Source organism: Oreochromis aureus, linkage group 8 (assembly GCF_013358895.1).
Source record: "Oreochromis aureus strain Israel breed Guangdong linkage group 8, ZZ_aureus, whole genome shotgun sequence".
NCBI lineage: Eukaryota > Metazoa > Chordata > Actinopteri > Cichliformes > Cichlidae > Oreochromis > Oreochromis aureus.
In genome coordinates, this window is record NC_052949.1 from 2,541,967 (window position 1) to 2,566,829 (window position 24,863).

General features: G+C 44.1%; 1 protein-coding gene across 1 annotated transcript in view; it reads right to left on the minus strand.

Moving 5' to 3' along the window:
* Positions 1 to 24,863, minus strand: part of grid1b (glutamate receptor, ionotropic, delta 1b) — a 578,917-nt gene that overhangs the window by 229,772 nt on the left and 324,282 nt on the right. The window contains exon 3 of the mRNA XM_039616223.1: positions 23,862 to 24,146. Coding sequence (XP_039472157.1) covers positions 23,862 to 24,146 — 285 coding nt within the window. The remainder of the gene's footprint in view (positions 1 to 23,861; positions 24,147 to 24,863) is intronic.

The following is a 24,863-nucleotide window of genomic DNA, read 5'->3' on the forward strand; positions in this document are numbered from 1 at the left end:
GATCAACCTTTTACAGCTGAAGGGTAAAAACACACTCTGATTGGTCCATTCTGAAAATGAATACACCCACAGTCACGTGTGGCTGATGAAGGACGTCTGTGGGACTTGCTGTGAAAATAAAATCACAGTAAAAGTGATGTCAGGGTTCCTGAGTGGCCACTCTGAGGTCGCCCTGTAGGTGTGCTGTGTTACACACTGTACTGTAACAGAATACAGATGACAAGAACACACACACACACTAACAGGAGGAGATGGAGGAATAGCAGGTGGTCCCATTACCAATGCGACACACTCCTACTCTCCACAGCAGGATGATCATCTCCCTGTGTCTCTCCTCCCTCTGGTTCTCTCGTGTAGGCCTGAAGATAGCTAAAATTGTGCTGCCTTGTCCTCTGAGAGCCAACAGCAATACATTAAGTGGCAAAGGCAGGAGGGAAGAGACAATCATTTCTGCAAAAACAAACATTTCCAAACTTGTTTCAGACTCCAGCTTTTCTTTGAGATTCAGCCCAAAGTGGTTTCTTTCATGCTACAGTGACACCAGGCTTTTATCTGCACAGCAGAGATCCATCATGTTTCCCTTCCTTCAACTTTAAAGATTGTCGTTTTGGTGAAGAGTGCTTCATGACGTTACTAACAACGTTCTCTAAATTTGTCCTGTTGCATAAACATCCCAGTGTTTCTGTCAGTGGGATGTGAAGTAATGGCAGCACGCAGGTAAAGGTCGTGTTGATCAGAGAGGTCATGTTAAACGATGAGTAAAGAGTTCCACAGAGCTCTGTGCTGGGGCCAGAGGTGGGCAGAGTAGCCAAAAACTGTACTCAAGTAATAGCACTACCTCAGCATTTTACTCAAGTGAAAAGTCCAAGAAATCACTCGAGTAAAAAAGCATTTAGTAAAGAGGCTACTTGAGTAAAGAGTAACTGATCAGAACATTTAATATTTAAAAACTAGATAATCAGAGAGACAAAAAAAGTTTGGTGCAAATTTTGGTATTTTAAAGACCAAAAAGCAAAGAAATACTACAGATAAATAACATGATTACAAAATAACAAATCTAAGCAGAAGAAAGACTTTTCCAAATCATTATTAAACTAATATTTAATGCGGTTATGTCGTTAACGTCATTTTAACGAGATTAACGCTGACAGCACTAATATATATATATATATATATATATATAACAAGAAGTCTCACTTTGATGTAACCTGTAGGTTTGTGTCTGTGTCTCATTGAATTTTCGGTTAAAACGTTTTTATTATTCATTTACTGAAGTTACTCACACTGAGTAGAGTAGCCAGAATAAGAGCACCATTACTTCATAATAATATTACTCAAGTACAAAGTACAGTGTAGTAAAACTACTTCTAAAATACATTTTTACTTAAGTAAATGTAACTGAGTAAATGTAATTAGTTACTACCCACCTCTGGCGGGGACCAGTACGTTTCAATGTAACACGCAGTATTATTAGAAAGTACTTTCAAACTGCAGAAGTATCCACACGACACCAACTTGGATTCATCGCTCAAACTAACCATCAGTTAGTCAATAACAATCAAAGCCTGTACGATCTGTCAGTTTCTTTACGGCACTACTGCGGCCTGTTGGGAGGAACCTCGCAGCCACTTTTCACCTGCATATGTCCTTTAACTCAAACAATTCACGAGGACTGTCGTCTTTCCTCAGTTCGGAGCATCGTCTCTCAGACTGAAGCGAAAAAACCAATTCATGCATTCGTTACTTCAAGGTGGGACCAAAGCTGCAGTGTGACACTAATGCTTGGTGTGTGCATGCACTTGAAGTGGGCCACACCTGCTAACGTGTGTAACCCTGAGGATAACACAGGGCATGCTGTGCAGCTGCCTCTTATTAGTAGCTACTGTGTGTTTTGCTATTTGAGCCGTTGCATGAGTAGTGTCAGATTATTGGTGGATCTCATTACAAATGTGTCACTGAGGCCCGTGTGAGCCAACTGTGTGATTTATCTATTTGGAATAAAAGGCTTGCATTGTAAAAATTCTAATGTGTTAGCTAATCTCAACACATCAGCTCATACAAAGCTAAACAAAAACGTAGTGTACCTGAGATTTGTTGCACTATTTCATTTTGAGGATCTGCTCCTCGTGTTTGCTAGCGTAGCGTTCTGATGGATTTTACATTTCCACTGAAGATGAGCTGCCTTACAACAACCTTCAGACCGAATCGAGCGGCGGGTCGACGTGTCAGGAGGAAACCTCTTTCCCCTCGTCGCTGTTCTTCGCCGCCGGCTACTGTCAACACCACGCAGACTGCTGCTGAGCGCTCTGCAGGTACACCAACTTACAGAATAAGCAGCACACATCGCTGCACAGGTTCAATAAGAGGGTAAGGATAGAGCCAGCCAGGGGACCGGTGATGAGAGGAATTACATGTTGTATGTGGAGCCTGGAAAGTTTTTAAAGGCTGTTATTTGCAGTAAAACTGAAGCTTTGAACAGCAGAAGAAAATGAACGACTGACATTTTATAGATGAAAAGATTATTTATTGATTAAAAATATCAACTAAATGATCATTTGAGTGATTCATGATAATCCTTATTCATCCTTCTACGGCCCCTAGTTCATCCTCCACCTTTGTGTGGAGAAAAACATGGATGGCACTTTGACACTAAAGCACAGTAGTGTACGTGTCATCAAGGACAATAAATCCCATGAATTTACTTCAGAGGAACAACTGCAAACCCCACGTTTCCATCTTTTCCTACACAGGAGGCCCCTGCTTACGATTCATTCATATTCTCCAATCATCACAAAAACAGGGCCTCTGTCCACAGAGGATCACATCCAGCGTACTCCACTACCCGCCCTGACCAGGCGGCACGAGCACCCCAGCCCCAATTATACAAATGACAGATGTTATTGATAACGAGGCAGAAAGCCAGGCCGCAGGCAGCGACTGCCTGGCTGGAGGAACTGATTTCAGACGTGGAGGAGGAGTGAAAATCTAATGTGCTGCGGACGAGCACAGGAGCGGCTTCCTGAAACACTCTGAAACATTTCCATCTCATTTATCCAAGTGAACAAAGATGAAATGGGTGAAACGCACTAAACAGCTTCCTGAATCTTCAATGTCGAGGAGGAAATGGAAAAAACAGGAAGAGGCGGAACAAAGCACTTTTAAATGTGCAGATTATGTTCTACATGCTTCCTGTTCTGCTTATTTAGCGCTAATTGTTCTGCGACACGTTTTGTTCCTGGATTCTGAATCATGATGGAGTCCAGCGTGACGTGGCGCCGTGGTCGTCGAGTGCAGGGAGGCCGCGTTGATAAGCAGGCATCAGGTTGTTTCAGTATGTCGAGGCCCTGAAACGACAGAGCGTCCTCTGAGCGAGACTATTCTGGGCTCCGTGTGTAGGTAGGACACGGAGCCGTCACGCTCAACTCCCCGGGGTGCGTTAAACATCCCCACACATACATGCAAATTTATGGAAAGAGGGACAGAGAGGACTTAATGAAGACAAATGTTCAAGCATTTGTCACATTTTTTCCTTATTTTTGTCTTGCCAACAATGGAGAGCTTGGCACGCACACAAGCGCTATTTTCTCTCCCTGTTGTCTCCCTTCACTCAGCCTTTTCAGCCAGCTGTCGATGGCTCACTCCAGATGTTTTTGATTTTTAAATCTCAAGGAGACTCAGAATCGCTGTTTTTTTGTTTTTCAGAGGGACTTTTCTGAACCATCTGTCACCTGCATGGCTGCGCTTTCTGTGGCTAAATATGCATCTTCATGAATTTAGATAATTAGTAGTGCGGCGTGATCAAAGACTCGGTTTAAGTTCGGCTGATCGTCCGTCTTCTTTGGGCCCTTCCACTCGTGGCTCGTCTTCACCTGAGACTGTTTGTTCATAGCCTGAAATCCAGCTGTCATCACATGCAGCGATCCTCCAGAAGACATGTGGGCGAGCTTGAAGCAGAGGATGATGTTTGCGTTCAGGTTGGAGCGTGCTCAGTGCAAAGGGTCAGAACGTGACTTCCATGGAGTGACTGGAAAACAGCTGCTGGGATCTCGGTGGACATACCTGGACATGCCAAATTTAAACCTGAGAAGACTTTTGACCTTTGTGGACATGGACATGTGCAATCTATCTTTAATTATCTGTTTCTCTTCAGTGATTTCACATTTTCTCATCTGAGTGTTGAGACAGATGTGAGGCACGTTGTCTCAGCCACATCTGTGATATTCGACTGTAAAACAAAGACGTTTCACACCCACTGAAATATGATAAGTCAGACTCTACGAGCCGATCTCCGCTCTAAAATACATATTCCCTCACACTCACTCACACAGCAGGAGGCCCGGCGTGCGTCACCCAGCTTTCCAGGGCCTTTCCTCTCTTATCGCATCACATCACAGCACCGCAGCAGCCAATCAGAGACACAGACTTCCAGTCATCTTCACGGGAAAATTCTTATTTTAGAAATAACCAAGGAGGGGAATGGCTCAAAGAAGAGTGCGAGGTGGGAGAGAGACAGAGAGAGAGAAGGTAGAAGGAGATAATTTAGGAGCACGACGGGGAGAGATGATGATGGAGACGGACAGATGGCGAGAAAGAACAATAAGACCGAGAAAGAGCGTGCAAAGAATAGAGAAGCAGCCTCAGAGCGACGTTCACGGGGAAAAGGAGAGAGGGCAGAAACGATGGGTAGAGCGACTAGAAAGATAGTAATAGAAGATAATTCTCAGTCCTGGGAAAAATACACCTTCGTCGTTTCACATTCACCTTTTTTTCTACTAAAACTGCAGCTTTGTATTTGTGTGAAACGGTTGTAACAAGTAATCAAAGCGAAGAGCGAAATCTGCGAAGCAAAGCCGAACACGTACTTCAACAAGTGGCTCAATCAGACGCGAGGCATCAACCGCAGCCAATTACATCAACGCTACGACAATAATCTCCACGTACCTGAGGAAAATCACTCTGACTCCTGCTCTTTTTCTGCTTTTACATTTATTTTCACCAAAATGAAAAGTGTCTTTTGTTGTCTGTCAACAGACGAACAACCGCTGGGCATCATCTCAGAACAAAGTCTCAGTACGTATTACTGGTACTAGTTATTTTGGAGATAAACGAGACAAAAGAAAAGCTGTAAATTCACCACATGCATGGGGTGGGGGGGTCCTGCTGCTCTGCTTAGCGAGCCCAAATGTAATGAAGCGAAAAAGCAAATCCAAACAAATTTTACTCTGGATCAAAAGTTTAAAAAGCCTTTATGTTGGAGGCCTGTCACAGGAGGTTAAAAGCAGCCAGCAGGGCGAAAAGAGCAGCGATTAACTGGCTGAGGGAGCCTGAACAAACCATTTACTGGTTACACCATGAAAATAGAGTCTTATTTAAAACAAGAGCCCTTCCTCCCAGCCTCATCATCTGCAACAAGCTGCCCTCGTTCAGAGGTCTGAACACTTTATGCATATTTAGCAGGACGGAAAAGAAGCCAACGTGGCGTCTCTGCCACCGATCCTTCTCCCATTTATTAATGTTACACATTGCAGCTAAAATACAGACAGACAACACGCAGTAGGGAAACGCCAGTGAACCCAGAGCCAGTATTTTAAGGTAGTATCTGAGCTGTCTTCACTTGATCTCACTGTTACTGAATAAATTAGAGGCGATAGAAAGAGAAATAAATCAGGCATAAAAGCACTCTTCCCATCGCTCAGTCTAATTCCTTGCTCTGTTCCTGCTCTGGTCATCTTGTCCCTCTCGATCTGCATCAGACCATCGGGGAACTGCGTCTGTTCATGCAGAAGACGAGTCATGATGCTTGGCTACAGTTTGAGAACCTCCATCGACGCTTTAGCTGTAGGAAGAAAAAGAGGCTTTTTTCCTCCATTCAGAGTTAAAACACTGTAAATGATTTGTTTCAGTCTGACATCATCCCAAATATAACAGACCCCAAAACACGCATGCTACCTTACTTTTGAGTAGACGTGTCCTAAAATGCTATTCAACTCCTTTTATTAACACTATTCACGTGTAGCACATCTTTGTTGGTACGGTGACATTAGGGATCGCTGTTTTCAAAGCAACGCTGGTGCTTCGAGATGATAAAATGGGAATGAGATGGAGTCAGGCTGCTTCGGTCTTCAGTCTCAGGTTGAATGGCATCACTTCTGAAGTTGCAATATGCGGTAATACAGCAAAAAAATGCAAAACTGTTGCTAGTTGCATATAGAAAAATGAGCAATAGCTGCTTGCATTCAGAGCCAGAACTGTGTGGATTTGAAACAAATTCCTCAACAGTGCCGTTTAGCTGCATGATGGATATTTACCAGTAAAATTATAGATGAGTCATCATCATTATCTGCAAATATCTGCCCGTCTGTCTGACAGTGATCGCAGTCACATTGTTGTCCACAGGTTGAGTATTTCACAAAGAGGTTGCTCTTTGGAGCCATTAGCTAAAATTTTGAAACTCCACCGTGGGTACTGCTCTACATTTTTTACGTCAGCTAGCCTGCAAACTTCTAATTCAACTGAACCTCATCATTCCTCTTTTACATGGATGCCTGGAGTTATAAAAACTCGTCATGCATCATGTCTGTGAAGGTTCTCAGTCATCCAGGTCATCGTCGTCTAAGGAGCTTGGAAAGAAAAGCGTCTGGACTTCTTTAAGTTTCCTTGAAGATGTTTCATCCAAGAAGCTTCTTCAGTTCTAAGAGCAACTGGTGAGATTCCCAGATTTAAGCCCTGTGGGAGTGTCCCCCCAAGAGGGCCATGAACCCCCTGTTGATCCTCTACATAATCACACGACCCAAGGTGTGAAAACAGGTGTGGGTCACAGTCAGCCACGGTTTGGGTGAAACCATTGTGAGATGTAGCCCCACCCTATCATGTGATTTACTGAGGTCAGACGGCCCAGGATGTGAGTGGGCGATAAGTGTCACCCATCACTTTTCCTAAATCGAGTTTTACTTGCGAAGCGAAACAAACAGTGAGTGAAAAACACAGGAAACTTCGGTCCTGTGGTCAGAAGTCTATCTCCTGTGCCGCCACTTCAGACCCATCGACAAAAAAACATGACTTCATTAAAGTAAAGCGTGCCTACATGATTTGTTTCACACACGAGGAACAAACAGCCAGCATGCTCGTTTATTTCCAGGCTTTTCACAGTATAGCTCTTCAGCTCAATGCCACGACTTGGGAAGATTTTGTGTATCCTATTTTATTACGACATACAAGATCCGGGTGCACTCCTATTTCAACCCTCAAAGCGAGGAAAACTAGAGAATGACAGCTTAGAAATGCCTCTTATATGTTCATGGATTTGCTCAGCTGACACGTCATCATGTAAATTCATGTAAAAAGTCTTGCATGAATCAGGTACATGAAAACAAACAAACACATTTAGAGGTTACTCAGACATTGCATGACTGGAATCAACAGGCAAATATGATAGAAAGGTGTGAGGACGTTATTAAAAAGCTGTTCTTTGAGGGGACGTGTAGGTCCCACGCTTCTGCCTTTAATCCATGTTTAGGTCATCAGCTGGTCACTGGGCAACATGCACCGATACTATCCACTGATTAAGATTCATTCACTCAAAGCTGGGCCATCACAAAAGGCAGGAAATTTCCTTTAAGACGACAGGTAAAATAAATTTAGTGATTGTTTCAACTCTGACTCAATGCTGTGCTCAGGAGGACTTCGACAGTCAGCAGGGGATTCGGCTCGAGGATGACTCCGGGGTTCTCGCTTTTCATGTCTTCAAAGAAAAATCATTCTTCTATCTCCTTACCTTTTTTCCCCAAGTCTAAAAATCAAGGTGAAATATGTGAAAAACAGCTGCTGCACCAATGAATAATACCCATCATGAGGTTTTCTTGAAGATGTGTGCTGAACCTTGGACAGACATTTTTGACGAACCGTGTTGGAATAAAATTAGAACTACTTTTAAAGTCACCGACTCTTCCAAGGCCTTACTTTTCTCAAGGCTACAATTTCTAATAAATTACAGAAAATATTTGAAACTGTTTATTTTATACAAGGCGGAAAACTAATTTGACTTTTGGTGATGTGGGCAAGAGAATAAGCCCAACAAGCTCATCTTGTAAACATGTGTCCAAAGATCGCACAGTCAGTCTGGTTAAGTCCTGCTCGCAACAAGACTCTCTATCAAATCAGAGACTACAACAGAGGACTGGAAGCAATTTACATTGACATTTGGCTGACATTGCTTCCCCGAGATTTAAAGGCAGCAGAATACTTCTTAAATTACAACAAGTAAAGGACACAAGAGTCAAAGTTTCTTAAGAATCTGTTACATGCAGTGGTGAGAAAAAGTGTTTGCCTCCTTCCTGATTTCCTGTTTATTCAGATCATCAAGCAAATTTAAACATTAGACAAAGATAACACGACTAAACACAAAATGCAGTTTATAAGTGAAGGTGTTTATTATTAAGTGTAATAAAGTGATTTCCCCTAAACATAATAACTGGTTGGGCCATTCAGAGGTGGACTTGATGCTGTGGTTTGGATCATTGTCCTGCTGCAGAACCCAAATGCCCCAGACTAGATTGCAGGTCTGGGGCATTCAGGTGTGTTAACACAATGCCAGTGTTCCCAGGAGTGGACCTCCCAGCAAATCCATCCAAAGGTCAGACAATGCTCAGAGCACATGTTGATACCTTATTAATGCTTAATAAACTAAAGAAAATGACTGACTGTACATTTAATGTTAGAAAAAAAACCTTATTTCACTGAACATACATAACAGATTAATTTTAATCTTTCCCACAGAGCTTCTTACTGAGTCAAACAATCCAAGTGTGGTGAGCAGTGCTGGGATGCAATAGGCTGCCATAGATGTGCACAGTACACAAGCTAGCAACGAGCTGCAAGACTAATATAGCTAAATAATTCAAATTACCCAATAACAGAGCACCTTTTTCTTGTACCAACATTTGTCGCTCCTGCCTCAGCTGACCGCTAACAGGCTAAATGTTCTCATGTAGTTTGTAGAGACAGATTTGGTTCACTTTTGTGTAAAAAAAAAATAAGAAAAAAGAAAGAATAAGAGGAAAAAGCTACAACTTTACAAATTCATCAGCTGCTGCGGACCAGAGTAAACCAAATATACGTGGCTAACACAAGAGCCTGGGATATTTAAACTCCATTGATTCATGCATCAGCTTTAGATCCAAAACTCAGTTTCCTGCTGACTCTTGGCCCCAGTGCATGATGGTCACATTGTCTGCAGAAAGAAGCGATACAATTGTGAGGTTCCCAAACTAAAACCAGAAACCTTTCTCACCTCAGCTACACCATGAGATCAAAATCAGGGTCAAAGACCGGGGCAGCGTTAGTGAACACATACTAAGAACATGCTTGACATCGTGGAAAAGATACAGACACAGCTCTCACTTTGGTTAGACACGGAACAGATGGCTACTAACTACAGTCTTACTAACCTAACCTGGTAAACAGCTGCCTGAGGGCTAAATCACACGTGGCCTGCCTCGTCATACTCTCATGGTATTTGCAGCAACCACGCATTTGTGGGGAGGTCGTCTGATTAGAAGGAGAGAAACTGTGTTTGCACAGCCGCGCACCGATGTTGCTGTCTAAAACTTCATTAGCATCGGGTTGCCAGATTCATGACATGAGGAGCCACGTGTACGAGGAGGAGGGCTTCGGCAAGCCGCCCGCTCGAACAGACCACCGTGGCAACATCAGGTATCAAAGAGCTTTGTGTTATCACGGAGAAACACCCTGTGACCTTGCCTTTCTTCTCGCAATGCTGCCATCAGCAGCCAATTAGAGAACATCTTAACAGAGACATCAAAAGGATGAGGCGAGAGAGAGGACATCAGTGGATTACATATGGAGGCAGCAGGTGTCCACACAATATGACTCCAAAGCACGCGGGCCTGCACAACGCCTTATTAATTAATGACTACAATATACACAGCAGGACTTCAAACAGTTTCACTCACACCAATCGAGAGCACCGAGGTTAAAAAGGACGACAGCACACCGCGTTTTATTTAGAGGTTCATTTTGTTGGATAACCACGTCTTTAACAGCACTGATGGAGACTTCATTTTATCACTGAAGCCGCTTCGATACTCTGAGAGCTACACAAGCAACGTAGGAAGAACAGGATTTTCAAGGTTTTGGAGGTTTAATATTATAAAAAATATTTCAGCACGAATTGGACTCCAACGGAAGGACCGTTGTGTTTCCAGTGTAGCCACGACAGGCCGAGAGCTAACAAGCTAAGAGCCAATGAGCCATTGTCTAACAGCGTTTTGTCTTGGCTTGTGCAGCCTTAAATATGTATGAAGCAACACGAGGTTCTCTCTAAGTGGCTTTCAGACCGGTTTAATCCTCTTGGAGAGTTTAGCCCAATGAGGGGTGAACAGGGGCCATTTTAAAGTGCAGTTAAATTGACAGAGAAGCATCCATTCATTTCCTTTGTAATTAAAAGAAAATCACAGAGGCCAAGAGAAGGACTGCCAAACAGAAGCGATGGACTGAAAGCAGAGAAACGCACTAAATGGCTTATTATTTAATGGATGTAACAGTTTAGACAGATCAGACACATGAGAGGTTAAGCACTCAGACCGGCTGGCAGAAGTTCACCAATATCAGAAACGTACACACTTCAGGCCCTGCAGCTGGTTTAAAGAAGCCTGTACAACATACGGGACTCAGATCTGACGTGCTCGTACGGTTTCTGTTCATCTTTACAGACAAAGGAAACTGTTTGAACACAGATAATGAGATTTCAATATCATGCGGTTTTATGAAGGGATAAGCTTTGTCTAAATGAGTCAGTTTTCAAAGCCAAACAATAGATTAATGACCCATTTTATTCTAAAAACATTTACTCCTCTTCTTCCTCTCGCAAAATAATCTCTCTTTGTTCAAAACACAGCTTCTTCCTACAGTTGTTTCTGCATGAAACACACGCTGACGTCTCCCTTTGGTTTGGATCTCGACCACTTTTCAGTTCAGTTTTATTTACAGCGCCAAATCACAACAGTCGCCTCAAAGTGCTTTATACTGTAAGGTAGATCCTACAATAATACACAGAAAAACCCAACCATCATATGACCCCCTATGAGCAAGCACTTTGGAGACCGTGGGAAGGAAAAACTCCCTTTTAACAGGAAGAAACCTCCGGCAGAACCAGGCTCAGGGAGGGGCGGGGCCATCTGCTGTGATTGGTTGGGATGAGAGAAGGAAAACAGGACAAAGACATGCTGTGGAAGAGAGACAGAGGTTTTGCCCACACCTACTTTCCAGTAAGAGTTTTGAGTGGGAATACGCCCAGTGCATTATTTCCCTTTCTGTGACGTCTCTTCACCCCTGAGAATCACTCCTGTGACTGATCCGCGCTTTAGTTTATGCTTTTGGTTCAGTTTAAAAGCTAAGAAATGTGCAAATAACCAGGATGACTTTCTGGTCAGTTTAGCAATTATCTCAAACACACTCAGTCATCACAATACCCAACAAGGCCAGTTAAACCTGAGGGATCGATATCAGTCCAGTTTAGAAGTTTGGAAGCATGAACCATCGTCAGCTGCTTCGGTGCAAACAAGTGGCCACAGGTGCAGTGGAGAGCAACAACCACACAAAGGGACTGTTTTAGCAGGTGGTGTCCACAGACCATTGCTCTCATGTTAACCCGTCTGAGTGATTCTTCTCCAGCTTTGTTTTCTGTTGCCGTTTTTCTCGTTGCTCGTAGTCTGAGACGGTACCTGCAGGCTGCACAGGAAGTCCAGCTGCCCCAGGATGATGCATCCATACGTGCTGTGTCTCCCGGGACAGTCTGAAGAGTACGTATGAGATACTGGGAGATGGACTGTTATGTGAGGAGAGGACGGGGGTGTAGAACCCAGAACAGGACCAGTATGTTCCTCTGTGTGAGGAGGAACAGGACAAGCACTGACACGATGACTTCTGAAGACAGTCCAAAGATAGCAGAGTGAATGTGAGTGTGAATGGTGGTCTGTCTCTCTGCGTTAGCTGTTTGATAGACTGCTGACCTTCCCAGGATGTACCCCACCATTCACCCTCTGATGTCTGGGATAGGCCCACAGGGCAATACCCTACCTATTTCAGTGTTTCTGCATTTGAAACCACAGATAACGTTTCAAATAAGAATGCGGACTGAGAAGAGCTGAAAAAATTTGCTGCGAAATCTTATTGGTTTGTTTTGTCAGACTCGATGAAGCTGAGGCAGTGAAGGCTGAGGAGTAACCACAACCTGCTCACTGCTTTGGTTTAGTCCTTTAACTTCATGAGTGAAGTATGGATGAAGCACACAGAACAAATCACACAGCCACACAGATTTATCGAGAGCGCACTCGGTATGCAAACAAGCTCTACGAGGAGGCCGAGACATAAATGCATCCTAACAGCGATGGGCCTCGGGCGCAGCTTTCTTCTTCTGTCTGGAGCTAATCTACCCTGTTTCTCCTCCCACTCTACCCTTTTCACCTCTCTCTAATTTACTGCGCTCTCTCTTTTCTCTCCTCGTTCCTCCCGGTAACTCCGTATTTTAATATTTTATACTTTAATCATTTTCATTTTAATCTGATTCTTTTCAGGCACTTTTGCTTGGATAGAGAGCTTAGTACTCTGGAGAGTTGCGGTTCATCTGATCATTCTTGTCAGTGATGAAACATTCATAAAATGTCAACAGAAGTGCGCAGTATGGTTCAGTCGCACGGCGCCGCGGCACAATGAAAACACGAGGCGTCATCGCCTTGAATCCACTGAAGAGGAAACACGCTGCCTGTTAACGCTCACTTTTCTGCTCTGTTTGTGATGTGAAGAGCTCACAGACTGTCTGTCATGCATTTAGTGTTTTTACAGATGAGGCTGGTGTAATTTTACCTTCTGTTTTTAAATCAACAGCCACATAAAGTCTGCAAAACCACTGATTAATGCAGCTTTTCAAATCAGGTTCTCTTTGTCTTTTGTTTTTTTACATTTAAAAGCCAATAATATATTAATCTCTCAGCCACTGTCCCCCTCAGATGGTGCTGTCATAGTTAGGTATTATTTATGTGACTAGTTCAGTTTGGGGTCATTTAGAGAGAACGCCATAAAAGTCACAAAATCCACCAATCAGGAGTTACCCTACAAAAAAAACATAAACATCCAGGAGGTAGCCAGTGTGACATCACTCACTGATGATATCTGATCATGATGTTTCAGCCTGAGACCCAAAAAACATCAAGGAAGTGTTTATTTAGACCACAGAGTAAAGAAACTAAGGGCTGTTTTCTCATTGACTTTATTATAGTCACATTTTCTCTGCAAGCACACCAGTCGCCCCCTGCTGGCCATTAGAAATAATGCAGGTTTGAGACCCTGCAGCTGTTTCCATTTATTACAAACCGCCTCTGTTTCAAGCATCACTCTGAGAATAGAAACCTGGTGGTCACTGTGTGGTACTGCAGGTAAAACAAAGCCAGGAGTGATTTTAATGCTAATGAGTTTCGAGGTTGTTTCTGACACATGCAAATCATCTTCCTTTCCCACGGATTGCACACTTTCACACGTGGGTATCTCTGTGTGGAGATGAACTTCGATGTTGCGGCAGAGAGGCCTGAGGATGAGCCTGAAATAGACTTTGGACAATAATGGAGATGTACAGCACAGACAAATAAGCTACATCATGCTTCTCAGTAGGATTATAGTGTTGCTGATTTTGTTTGTATAATGGTATGCTGATAAGAAGAAAACATAATGCCATCTGACTTATTATTTAAGTGAGCCAGTCAGCATTTTTGCTGCTGTACAACTGCCTTGTCTTGTCTTTGCTGCAAATAAGCCGTTACATTAATGTGCAGCTTGTTCTTCTTTGCTGATCTCCATCCTGAAAATGATTACAAAGCCTGGAGAATGCATAAAAACAAATCAGCGTCATACCTACTTCTGCCGCTACTCTCAGTGCTGTGACTCGGTTTTTATATTCTGCAGCGCTCCATGGAAAGACAGGATGGCTGTTCAGAGTGATGAGCACACAGAGGATGAATGCATGTGAAAAACTGAGATTCGTAGTCCACACATGTGGGCTAGCATGTGGTAGGTCTCAGGATGAGCATCACAGTTGTTAATGCAAGTGCAGCCAATGAGAGTCAACATCATCAGTCAAGCCAGATGTGGGTCAAACCATCTGGGTGTGAGCAGTGCTGCCAGTCAGGTTAGTTTAAACAGTGGTCAGGTGAAGCCATCCATGTGAAGCATGTGAAGGTCTATGTTATCCAAAATGCTCCATCGACTCGGCAGTAATGACTGAAATGTGTCCGAATGTCTTTTAGGACCTCAGTAAGTCCGTTTTTCTTCTTTTTGAACCATTAGCCACCGAGGCTCCTCTGAACCCGTTTCACTTTAAATGTAGCATCTTGTTTTGAGCGGCGGTCCGTGGGGAATGGTTTTTTTATGCTATTTCAATTACAGAAACTGCTTTTGGAAATGAGCTCAAGTCACTTTATTTCCTCTCTCCACAGCACACGCAGGCCAGCAGCTTGTGTGGCCCTGTGAAATACTTTTCACAATTTATGGGCCTCTATCAGGGGTGTTTTACAGAAACACTGGAAAAGAAAAGAAGAGGTGATTGTGCTTATTTACCCTCCCACACACACGCACGCACTCTGGCCTCTGTCGATATCTTTATCAGCGTTTCTCTCCGGGACGGCCGTCTGTTCCACCTGACAGCTGCCTCTGATTAGGTGTTGATGAAAAACACAGTTTCCCAGAGCGCACTGCAGCTCGGCTGTCCATCCGTGCGGTTGGCCAGCCGGTGTGCGGCCAGCGTGACATTTGGAGTCTGCAGCTTTGATGCGCCTGAGCTGCTGCGTCATGCTCAATGAAGCCATGCAACGCCGGCCATATTGATACCCACGTAGAAGGGCAGAAATCAATCGTCCACTCTTGTGCTGTGTGTGCGTGTGCGTGTGCGTGCGTGTGTGTGTGCCAGCAGCAGGGCTTTAGAAAACCTGCGCTACCCAATTTTTCAGGTCGCTACTCTGAATTTGAGAAATAGAAACTCTGACATGTTGCACTCGTTCACCCCGTGGTGGTAAATGCTGGATAAACTCTCGAGGTCAAGGCAACTTTCAATAAGTCAGATGCTATTTGGATACGCTGGTTGAATAAATCCTAATGATTTCATTGACCTCTGACCTTTTCTTAAGCATCGCCCTCGCAGGAGTGTCAATCTCCCACAAAGTAATTCTCACTGATGAATAACCCCATGACCCTCCTCGCTCTGCAGCAGCTGGAACACGTAGTCTTTTCATCACTCCTCTGTTGATGAAGCCCATTAGACATTTTAAAATAACAAAGACGCTCTCCATTTTAAAGACGCTGCTGATTAAACTCGAGCAAACATGCGTAATCACAGAGAAGAAGTGTGAAATTCCTCAGGAGTTTATTTGTCAGAGTGGAAGCAGACGCCGTACAGAGCTGGTAAAGAAATTTCACCCTGTCTCACTTTGAAGGTATCACAGCAGAATAAAACACAGTAAAGCAGAAAGATTATTATTGTGATAGAGGTGAGGTGCTGAGGTAACCGGAGCACACGACTGACATCACTGCTGTGACACTCGGCGTGGGGTTTAGGGATAGCTCACTAAACTTACCGGGTTGTGTTGTTAGTCTCAATGGGCTTCCTAAAAATCTTTTCCTATGACGAGACATTTCTGTCCTGATTGAGCGATGCTTCATCCACGGGGCACGCTGTGGCCAATGGACCAACACGGCAGAAAACAAAGCAATGAAAGACAAAACGAGGTGATATCGATTTGAAGAAATGACGTCTCTGGTTGTTAGCAGCACAGCCTCACAGGAAGAAGCTGCCTTAAATGATCAGACATGAATGATGATGTCAGATGATGACGCTCTCCCCGTTTGTGTGTGTTTCATTACGTTCAGGACGACAATCATATGACCCACCATGAGCACGCACTTGGTGACAGTGGGAAGGAAAAACTTGCTTTTAACAGGAAGAAACCTCCGGCAGAACCAGGCTCAGGGAGGGTGAGGAGGATAAAGACACGCTGTGTTAGAGAGCCAGAGATTAACAATAACTAATGATTCAATGTGTATAAACACAGAGTGAGTGAAGAAGTACTCGGTGCATCATGGGAAGCCCCCTCACGCTGTTTGCAGTCCCCACATCAGCTCAGACCAGACCAACTTCATTTCTGCGTTGGCTTCCAAACGTGGCCACCAGTGGAGAAGTTTAGGCTGCTGCTGCAGAGCTTTCACAGCAGCCTCAGCTTGTGGAGAAATCTCCGACAGGGAATTCATCTGGCTCCTCACATCACGCTGGAAGCTCCGGGCTGGGCACTGCAGCTCGTGATGAGGAGCAGAATATCCCCGAGGAAGTTTTGTGGGAGGGAAGTGAAACTGTGAACACACGCTCAGCTGCACATTTGCACTGAAGCTACGAGGGAAACGATGTCAACACGGCACGGCTGCGCTAATATTTGTTTTAAGAAATGTCTCCGATTACACGACGAGATCCCACACAGACACAACTTTATTATGTGTTAATAAAACACTGTAATTTTTAATAACGTGCAGGGACGTTTAAATTACAGGAGAATTATGCTCCCAGTCGCAGGCTGTGTTATAAAATATTCATGTAAATGTTAAAAATACAAAAATGAAGACATCTGAGGAAATACAGAGGGTGAAATATGTGAAGGTAAAATAATAACACACAAACCAGTCTAGTGGGAAAAAGTGAAAAGCTAAATATTAATGCAATAAAAAACCTACATAAAAGATATTCAACAGTAACTTACATCAATAAATAAAAAATGAAATAGGATGTAAAAAATGATTTTGAAGTCGATGAAAACGTTGGGTGCATGCAGTTACCCAGCAGGACAGGAGACGAGGATGCTGAGTGCAGTGGGATTATTAAAAACCACCAGGAGACTAATAACCTTTAATTATTAATCCTCACTGAGATCTTCTACCTGTTTTATGTTTATTTGCTCCCCGTGTTGCAGCAGTCATCTGCGCCCATCAAAGAATACTCATAAAAATGACTCCCAGCTATCAAAAATAAAAAAAAGTGCACGACGTTTGCTCTTTATTCTGGCTCATGAAGGACGATTCTTCAACTCTGAAACACGACGCAGCGTCCTGCCACGGTTACGTTTGTGCTGCGAGCAAACGTCTTACTTATTGTCCTTTGGGACAAAATTGCACCAGAGACGGTTTTTTGAGCTCTGAGGTTTCGGATGGATGAAAAAGTAAAAAAGCGAGGGCGGAAGGAGGCGAGCCGAGGAGCTTCTTTAATCATCATCACGGCCAGTGTTGCCAACTTAGCGACTTTGTCGCTATATTTAGCGAGTTTTCAGACCCCCTAGCGACTTTTTTCTTTAAAAGTCGCTAAAAAACGTGAAAGCGCATATCGCTTTTACTCTCAACAAGCAGCAGGTGCTGTAACACAGTCAGTTCTTCTTTTACTCTTATGCTGTTTTGTGGATCACAAGGTTTAAAACTACTTATAAACACACACACACAAAGTAACTCCACCAGAGTGCCTATTTCGGGTCACTTTTGCCAGTCCAAGCCTGGGTGAAGGAGCAGGGTTGGAATTGTGACATTAAAAAAACAATAATTGCTAAAGAAATTTAATTTGTAGTTCTAAATAAACTCTAAATGCATTTAGGACGTTTTTACTCACTTTATGTCTCTTCCATGATGTTATTTCTCTCTCCAACAACATAGGTTACAATTATATTAGCATGACCAATTATGCAAATTAGGTGATGACGTCATTTAGCGACTTCTAGCGACTTTTAGGACAGCCAATAGCGATTTTCCTTACTGAGGAGTTGGCAACACTGATCACGGCCGACTGACAGTCCCGGACGGTCGGTGCAGACTCGGCCAGACAGCCGAACCAAAAAGCCCATCTGCTCCTCGTATCCCTCAACGATGAGCCTCTAATCTGAATAAATGGGCCTCCTCTGCTCGGCTCGCGCTCATAATGGCCTCGCACGTCACGCAGAGCGAGGAGGAAGAGATGAAGACGAAGAGGGGTTAGAAGACTTGTGCACGTGTTCAAAGTTGGCGTCCAAACTCGTCCTCAAACTTTGATTTGCCTCTCTGCTGGACTCGTGCTGCTTTACAGCGCCGCTCATATATTCAGGCGCGATGTTCACCAGTGAAAGATGTTACATGAAATCCATAAAAGGACAGATTTTCAGAGAAACGATGAATGGTTGAGAGAATACAGACTGACAGAAATTAGGGAGGATTAGTATCAACAGGAAAACAAGAGGATCAATACGCGTGTGTGATTAAGCCCAGAGAGGAGGCCTGTCTTTTTCCGCGCGTGGCGTAGCAAACCAAATCTGCCCTCCGAAAGGACAATTAAGTTTGAATGGAAAACCGATAAAAGCTGGACGGCGATGAGGAATCTGTGCGCTGTGAGGAAGCACTACCGACAGAAAACAACGTACCAGCAGCTAAAAAACATTGCGGTCTGGCAAAGCTCACTGGACGTGTGGGCTGAACGTGTGCCAAGTGTCAATTCCACTTTCTTTTAGGCTTAAAAAATGGCACTGCAGCGTAAACATCAATTTTCTCCTAAATCTTCTGCCAAAATCCATTTTTTCTGAAGGAACGGGCCGATGATTACACGTCACGTCGTTGAATTCGCTGTTCACTCATATTTGAAGGTTTTGAAGTCACATCAGAGAGAAAGGAAAAGTCCCCACGGTCCACTTCCAGACGCTGGCCTCTTCTGAGCCAGAGCGCCGCTGGACGCCGCTGACCGTTCACAGCTCTGTGAGCAGCGGCTTGGCGTCGCTTCCAGGTGAACAGACATAAACCACTAAAGTACGAATGGATCTCTGAGCTTTTCGAATAAACTGAGCAAATAAACCTGCAAAGCTTGAAATCAGCTCATTCATCACAAAACCTAAAGTTAACTTAAAAATAAACTCCTGCTATAAAAGCAAAGACGTGAACGTAAACAGGGAAGCTTCAGGCGTGCAAACACTCTGAAAGCGATGAATTCAAACCCAGAAACAACCAGCCGCAGTAACGATGATCGATATGCACACAGTCGCTCCGCACAGACTCCGACGCCGCCTCGACTAATTGGTAAGCGGTGCGGTGGGATCACGCAGCGCAGCGTGTCTCCAACACACCAAACACTGAAAACATTCAGCTTTTTCTCACTTATAAGATGATCCTCCACAGGCTGTTCCCAGCTACCTTTGAAGTGAGCACTTCACTTCCATTTAACAACTAAATAAACACCAAACAGGCCCATTAAAGAGCTGCGAGCTGCTGTGTTTTTGATACAATTAAAGATTCATTTACAGAGGATTGTAAAGGACGCTTTTATGACACTGAATCTGTGGATGGGAAACAACACACTGTCACATCTGTCATCACGTTACATCACTGGTCTGAAGCTGAACGTTATCATTCAGTCTAATGTTTCATTTACTAAAGTTTGAGCTCACAGCGCTGTGGTGTCATTTTTCTGCTACAGTCCAGCATCCTCGACATCCACAAGCCGTGCACGGCCGCGTACGCCACCAAAACAGCCATACTGTGTTCATTACTCGACCGGCCCCTATTTTGGGCCAATCAAAACTCTTACATGACGGTGACTCATCTCATCCATCTGTCGTGAAATAACTGGCTTCTCTCACACTGCAGTAAACATGTCTGTCGTGCAGCGCGGCTTATTAGTCAGCTGGCTCGCTGGCAAGCACCCATTCAAAGCCCAAGCCAGCTCAGTAAGAGTTTGGGTTATTACAGGGACCTCGGAAAACTGTTGTTCCCTGTAATGTTCCCAAAAAGTCTGAGAACAGCTGAATTAGTCTGCTGTTACAGTGAAGGAACAGAGGAGTGTGATTCACAGCTTTGTTTATTCTAAGAACTGCAAGAAGAATAAAAAAATCACATTTCCTCTCTGTTTTCTTTCCAAGCTGAATTTTTACAACACAAGAGAAAAAACATTTCTGCTCACTTCCAGCTCCATGCTCTTAAACTTAGAGTAGCTTTGCATGATTTTCAGCTCAAACACACCCTGACTCATTTCCCACAGGGCCTCAGTGACGGGGGCGGGGCCTTCTTTGATACCACACAGATCAGACACTGCTATCCATACCTTTCCTTCATGTCCTGCTGTCCTGCAGGGCTGGTGGAAGGAAAGAAGCCAGACTGTGCTATAACTTCATTAAGGCTGGAGTGGAAGCAGCAGGAATTTAAAAGCCTGGATAAATAGATTCAGCCTGGGTGGCTTGGTGCCACTACAGAGGGAGAGAAGAGTGTTTTTGCAATTTCAGCAAAGCACACCTTTGCAGTTCCTCCTCACACGACAGAAATTACAACATTCCACATGAAATGATGTGTTTACTATCAAATCAGCTGAAAATGCTGTCAAAACAGTGAAATCTGAAAGCTTCTCAAACCTTCAGAAACTCTTTGAGGAATCGTTCGGTTGGTTTAGTGGGGAGTGAAAATCCATCAGTTTCTTTCACACAGTTATCCAGCAAGTTATTAACAGGAGAGAACATGATGCAATTAACTGACAGCTGTATTGAATTTGGCAGTTGGATTGATTTACGTCTCTGTGTCCTCTCTAAAGTCCAGTTTTGGTAAAAAAAAAACATCAACGCAGTTTGTTGTTAAATTACACCCATGCTTTTACTCCTTTCTCATAACGGCCTGTCTCCAGTCCTCAAGATCTAATGGCTTTCCCAGCTTTTGCTCCCCTTGCAGCTCCGCCTTGTTACATTTTGTCACATATAATGTCATCAGCCGGCGCGATCCTCGACAGCTCGGTCCATTTGTTCACCTCCTGCAGCCACGGCCAAACTCTGTGCTCGGCACTGACAGCGCTGTTTTGTGAGGGAGTCCCCGCTGACCCGAGCCAGATCAGAGGTTCACTCGGAGCTCTCATCGCTCGACCTGACGCTTGTTCATATCAGAGCTGCAGGGCAGCTTCACACCAGAGCACGGCATCCGTTAAATCTGTCCAAAGACCGGGGCTTTTACACCCCCCGACTGTGTTCACTTGGCTATTCACAGCAAAAAGCAGAAGAAGAAAAAAATGAAACACTGGCACATAGCTGGTAGGTTTTGTACTCGTAGCTCTATTTCTTTCAGTTTTTTCCTTTTGTGTGGAAAGCTGGAGAACCAGCCCCAACGTTACCTTTCAGGTGCTTCGAGCCCCGACGATGGAGGCTGATCAGAACACTTTGATTTATTCTGTTATTCGAATTCTCACATTCATTCTGCTATTCAGCCAACTGCAGCAATACGATCAGCAGAAATGACAACAATAAGCCGAACGCTGCAACATTACAGGGAGAGCAAACAAAATCATAATGAAAACATCAAGAGTGCAGCGTCTTCACAAAGGGGTCCGGCTATTACGTGCGCTGTGTTTGCTTTGAGGTGCCGAGCTTTGCTGTGATATGAAGCTATTAAAAGGAAGAGGTGGCGACAGCTCGTGCTCACTGAAAACAGTATAAATGATCCACTAATAGCTTTTCACATCGTCCAGTTGCATGTGTTGCACTAACTAATGCAAGCCTTTCACTCGGAGCAATGTTCAGAGTCACAACCATGACAGCTATGCTGAGGTTGGGGTGGTTCCTGTCACATAGACGGTTTAGTGTTGAGTGAACTTCACTGGTGGAAGTACAGCCGGCACGTGTCGCAGCCTGTGACAGCTCCACGCTCTGCAGGACTTTCTGTATTGAACCCAAACTCTTCCTCCTCGATGGGAGGTGTTCCAAAGCCAAAGCTGTTGGGACAAATGACTTACAAATATCATAAAATCATATTTTATATAAACCAGAGAAAACATATTAAGTCCCTAAAATGAGAAAATTTACAATAATTAGCTGAAAAATGTTCGTCCAGCTGTTTCCTTTTAGTACCACCTCATTTCTGCCCCCATCCCATTCAGATCTTATTGCTTTCATCAAATTCAGCTAATATTTTGTATGAAATTGTAAAATGTTTTCTATGTGGTGTTTATAAGATCTGAGGTTTATGAGATTTGGAAATCATGATTATTATTCACACTTTACAAAGCGTCCCATCTTTTCTGAAAATGCAAAAGTCTGTTAGATCCATTCTTCAGCAGGTCGTCTGCACGCTTCAGTGCACTAAGAAGCAGCCATATGATTGGATGATTAGATTTTTGGATTAAGGAACAGTTAAACAGGAGTACCCTGAACCCACCAAGCCAACCAATCACCATCTCTGCGGTCTGTGAAGTTTCTGTATGAACTAATACTGTACGTAGTTTTGAAACAGGTATTTAAGAAAGCACGCCTGCAGCTGCGTAACGCTGTGTAGCTGCACGTTCGCCTCATTCTTCACTGAATCGCCGGTTCGTTAATAAAGGATTCAGATCCTGGCCTGCAGTTACTGATGCACTTACTCTAAATCACTCTGGATAAGAGTATCCGAGAAGCTAAATGCCTGCATCTGTCTATATCCTTATATTGTAATTGCCACCATCCTCTATTGATTACACTCAAAAATCCATTGAGCCTAATGTGATTTCATTAAGATACAGTCCAACCGAGCCATTCCAAACAAATCCGGCGGGCAGCAGAGTCGATCTAAAAAAGTTTTTGTTCCAGCCTTCTGAGGCAGACACATTGAAAATCGTTTAAGTAGTCGGGAGTTATTCCTAATGGTTTTCCAATTCTATGTCGACATGTGTCCCATGTGAGTATACAACGGCAGGTAAATGTAAAAAAAAGCAGAGAGGCTATAGCTGAAAGCAACTTATAGAAACATTTTGAAGTGGAGTCCATTTTTTTTGTGCAGATGAACAAGGTTATTTGTGTTCTTGAAATAAAGTGATACCGCCGGCTATAAAGAGATCACACTCTCAAACACTGCAGTTTGATGCTGTTTGCATTACGAAGCCCAAAAATAGATGGAGTAGCTATGACTGCCAGAGGGAGCAATCCTGGCACGTATCAAACAGCTTCATCTGTGTAAAAGAGCAGGTTACTCATCAAGGAGCCGTGGCCCCATGCTACGATACTTGGTCTGAGATAGGGCATTAAAGGATCCTCACCGCTGAAACCCAAAGGAGAAACGGGCACCCAGCAGAGTTCAAATACCAACAGCCTCATCTCAGCAGCAGCAAGAAATACATTCAGACATCTAGAAATAAGACTACCAACAGATTCCAAGAATATAATGCAATGTTTTTGGGGAAAATTCCACTGATGTTTTAGCATTAAGGCGGAAAAATCAGCACATGAAGCTGCAAATCCCACAGCATCGAATCCATCACTGAGGGAAAAGTGCAAATCTTCAAACTGGAAGATTAAACGAGAGTTGCAGAAAGCTGAACTACAGCAATGTCACAGGTGGTCATTTGGTAGCGAGCCAATTAAAGCTGCCACTGAAGCTGGAAGCGGAGACGTTTTATGTTCTCCACGAGGCTGCAGCTGTTCATATAACTAGCAGCGTTTTCACATTTGACAGATTTCAGTAGGATCAGGATCAGTTTGAGCACAAACGAGACCACAGCTTCCAACAGAGCTCCATCCATGCCTCTAAACCAGGGGTGTCCAACTCCAGGCCTCGATGGCCGGTGTCCTGCAGGTTTAAGATCTCACCCTGGGTCAACACACCTGAATCAAATGATTAGTTCATTACCAGGCCTCTGGAGAACTTCAAGACATTTGAATCAGCTGTGTTGGATCAAGGACACATCTAAAACCTGTAGGACACCGGTCCTTGAGGCCTGGACTTCCCCACCCCTGCTCTAAGCTTTCTGTGAGGCTCAATCAAAGACCAATAAGAGGGACTTAAAACAAGAGAATCATCCGCTCACTCACCGTACTCGATGTCATAAAACACTATAAACTTCTGCCAGCGCAGCTCCTCCACCAGCGTCAGCATGACGTCATTGAGGCGTACGGGCGGCCGGGCGGCCAGCGTGTAGCGCTGCCCGCCGGGGCTCGGGTTGAACTGGCAGGCAGTGCGAGGAGATCCTTCGCTGTTCCTCTGGATGTACAGGTGTGGGATGTGCATGGCGTCCGTCAGGGACTGCAGGGCGCTCGCTGAGGCGCAGCCAGTAGATGTCACCAACGCCAGGATGCCCTGGTTCATCAGCTCACAGGCTGGAAGGGGGGAAGAAAAATGGAAAAGTGAGCTTTGGTAGACAAATGAGCAACGTAACCAGAAACATTACGTGAAAATCTGGAGCAACCACACAGGCTGCAAAGATTCCTGCAGAAGCCCAGCTCTAATTTTAAATAATGCCTTGACCTCTTGTTGCTTTCCGCACTGAAAATTAGGCCACATAAATCTAGAGGAAAGCCTGACAGGTAACACTAATGTTTACCCTGCCCTGACCTACTTTGAACTCTTAAACCTGCATTCTGCTTTTCAGGCAGGAGAGTCGATACGGATGATTAAACAGGCCACATATCCACTCTGCTAAGGCTAAGCTAAAGGTTAAAATTTGGCTGGCCTCACTGGCTTGAGTGGCAGATTCATCGGAATCATGTGAGGACTACCCGCTCAGCTGTCCAACCATCAACCAACTGCCAATAAACCTGAGCGAGTACTGCACACACTACAATATCCTGCACATAAGAATACACTAAAGAACACACTGAGAAGAAAATAAAGACTGTCATAAACCATCCTGTGAAGACACGAGCCAATCAGATCGGCACTTGGGGTTTCAGACCCAACCCCCTCGCCTCGTCCTCCCAACCTCCAAGTACAAGCAGAAGCACCGCAGACCTCACCATCCACAAATAGGGAACAACAACACAACAACGCAACAACACAACGCAAATACATTCTGAAGAACCAGGACTCACACAGCT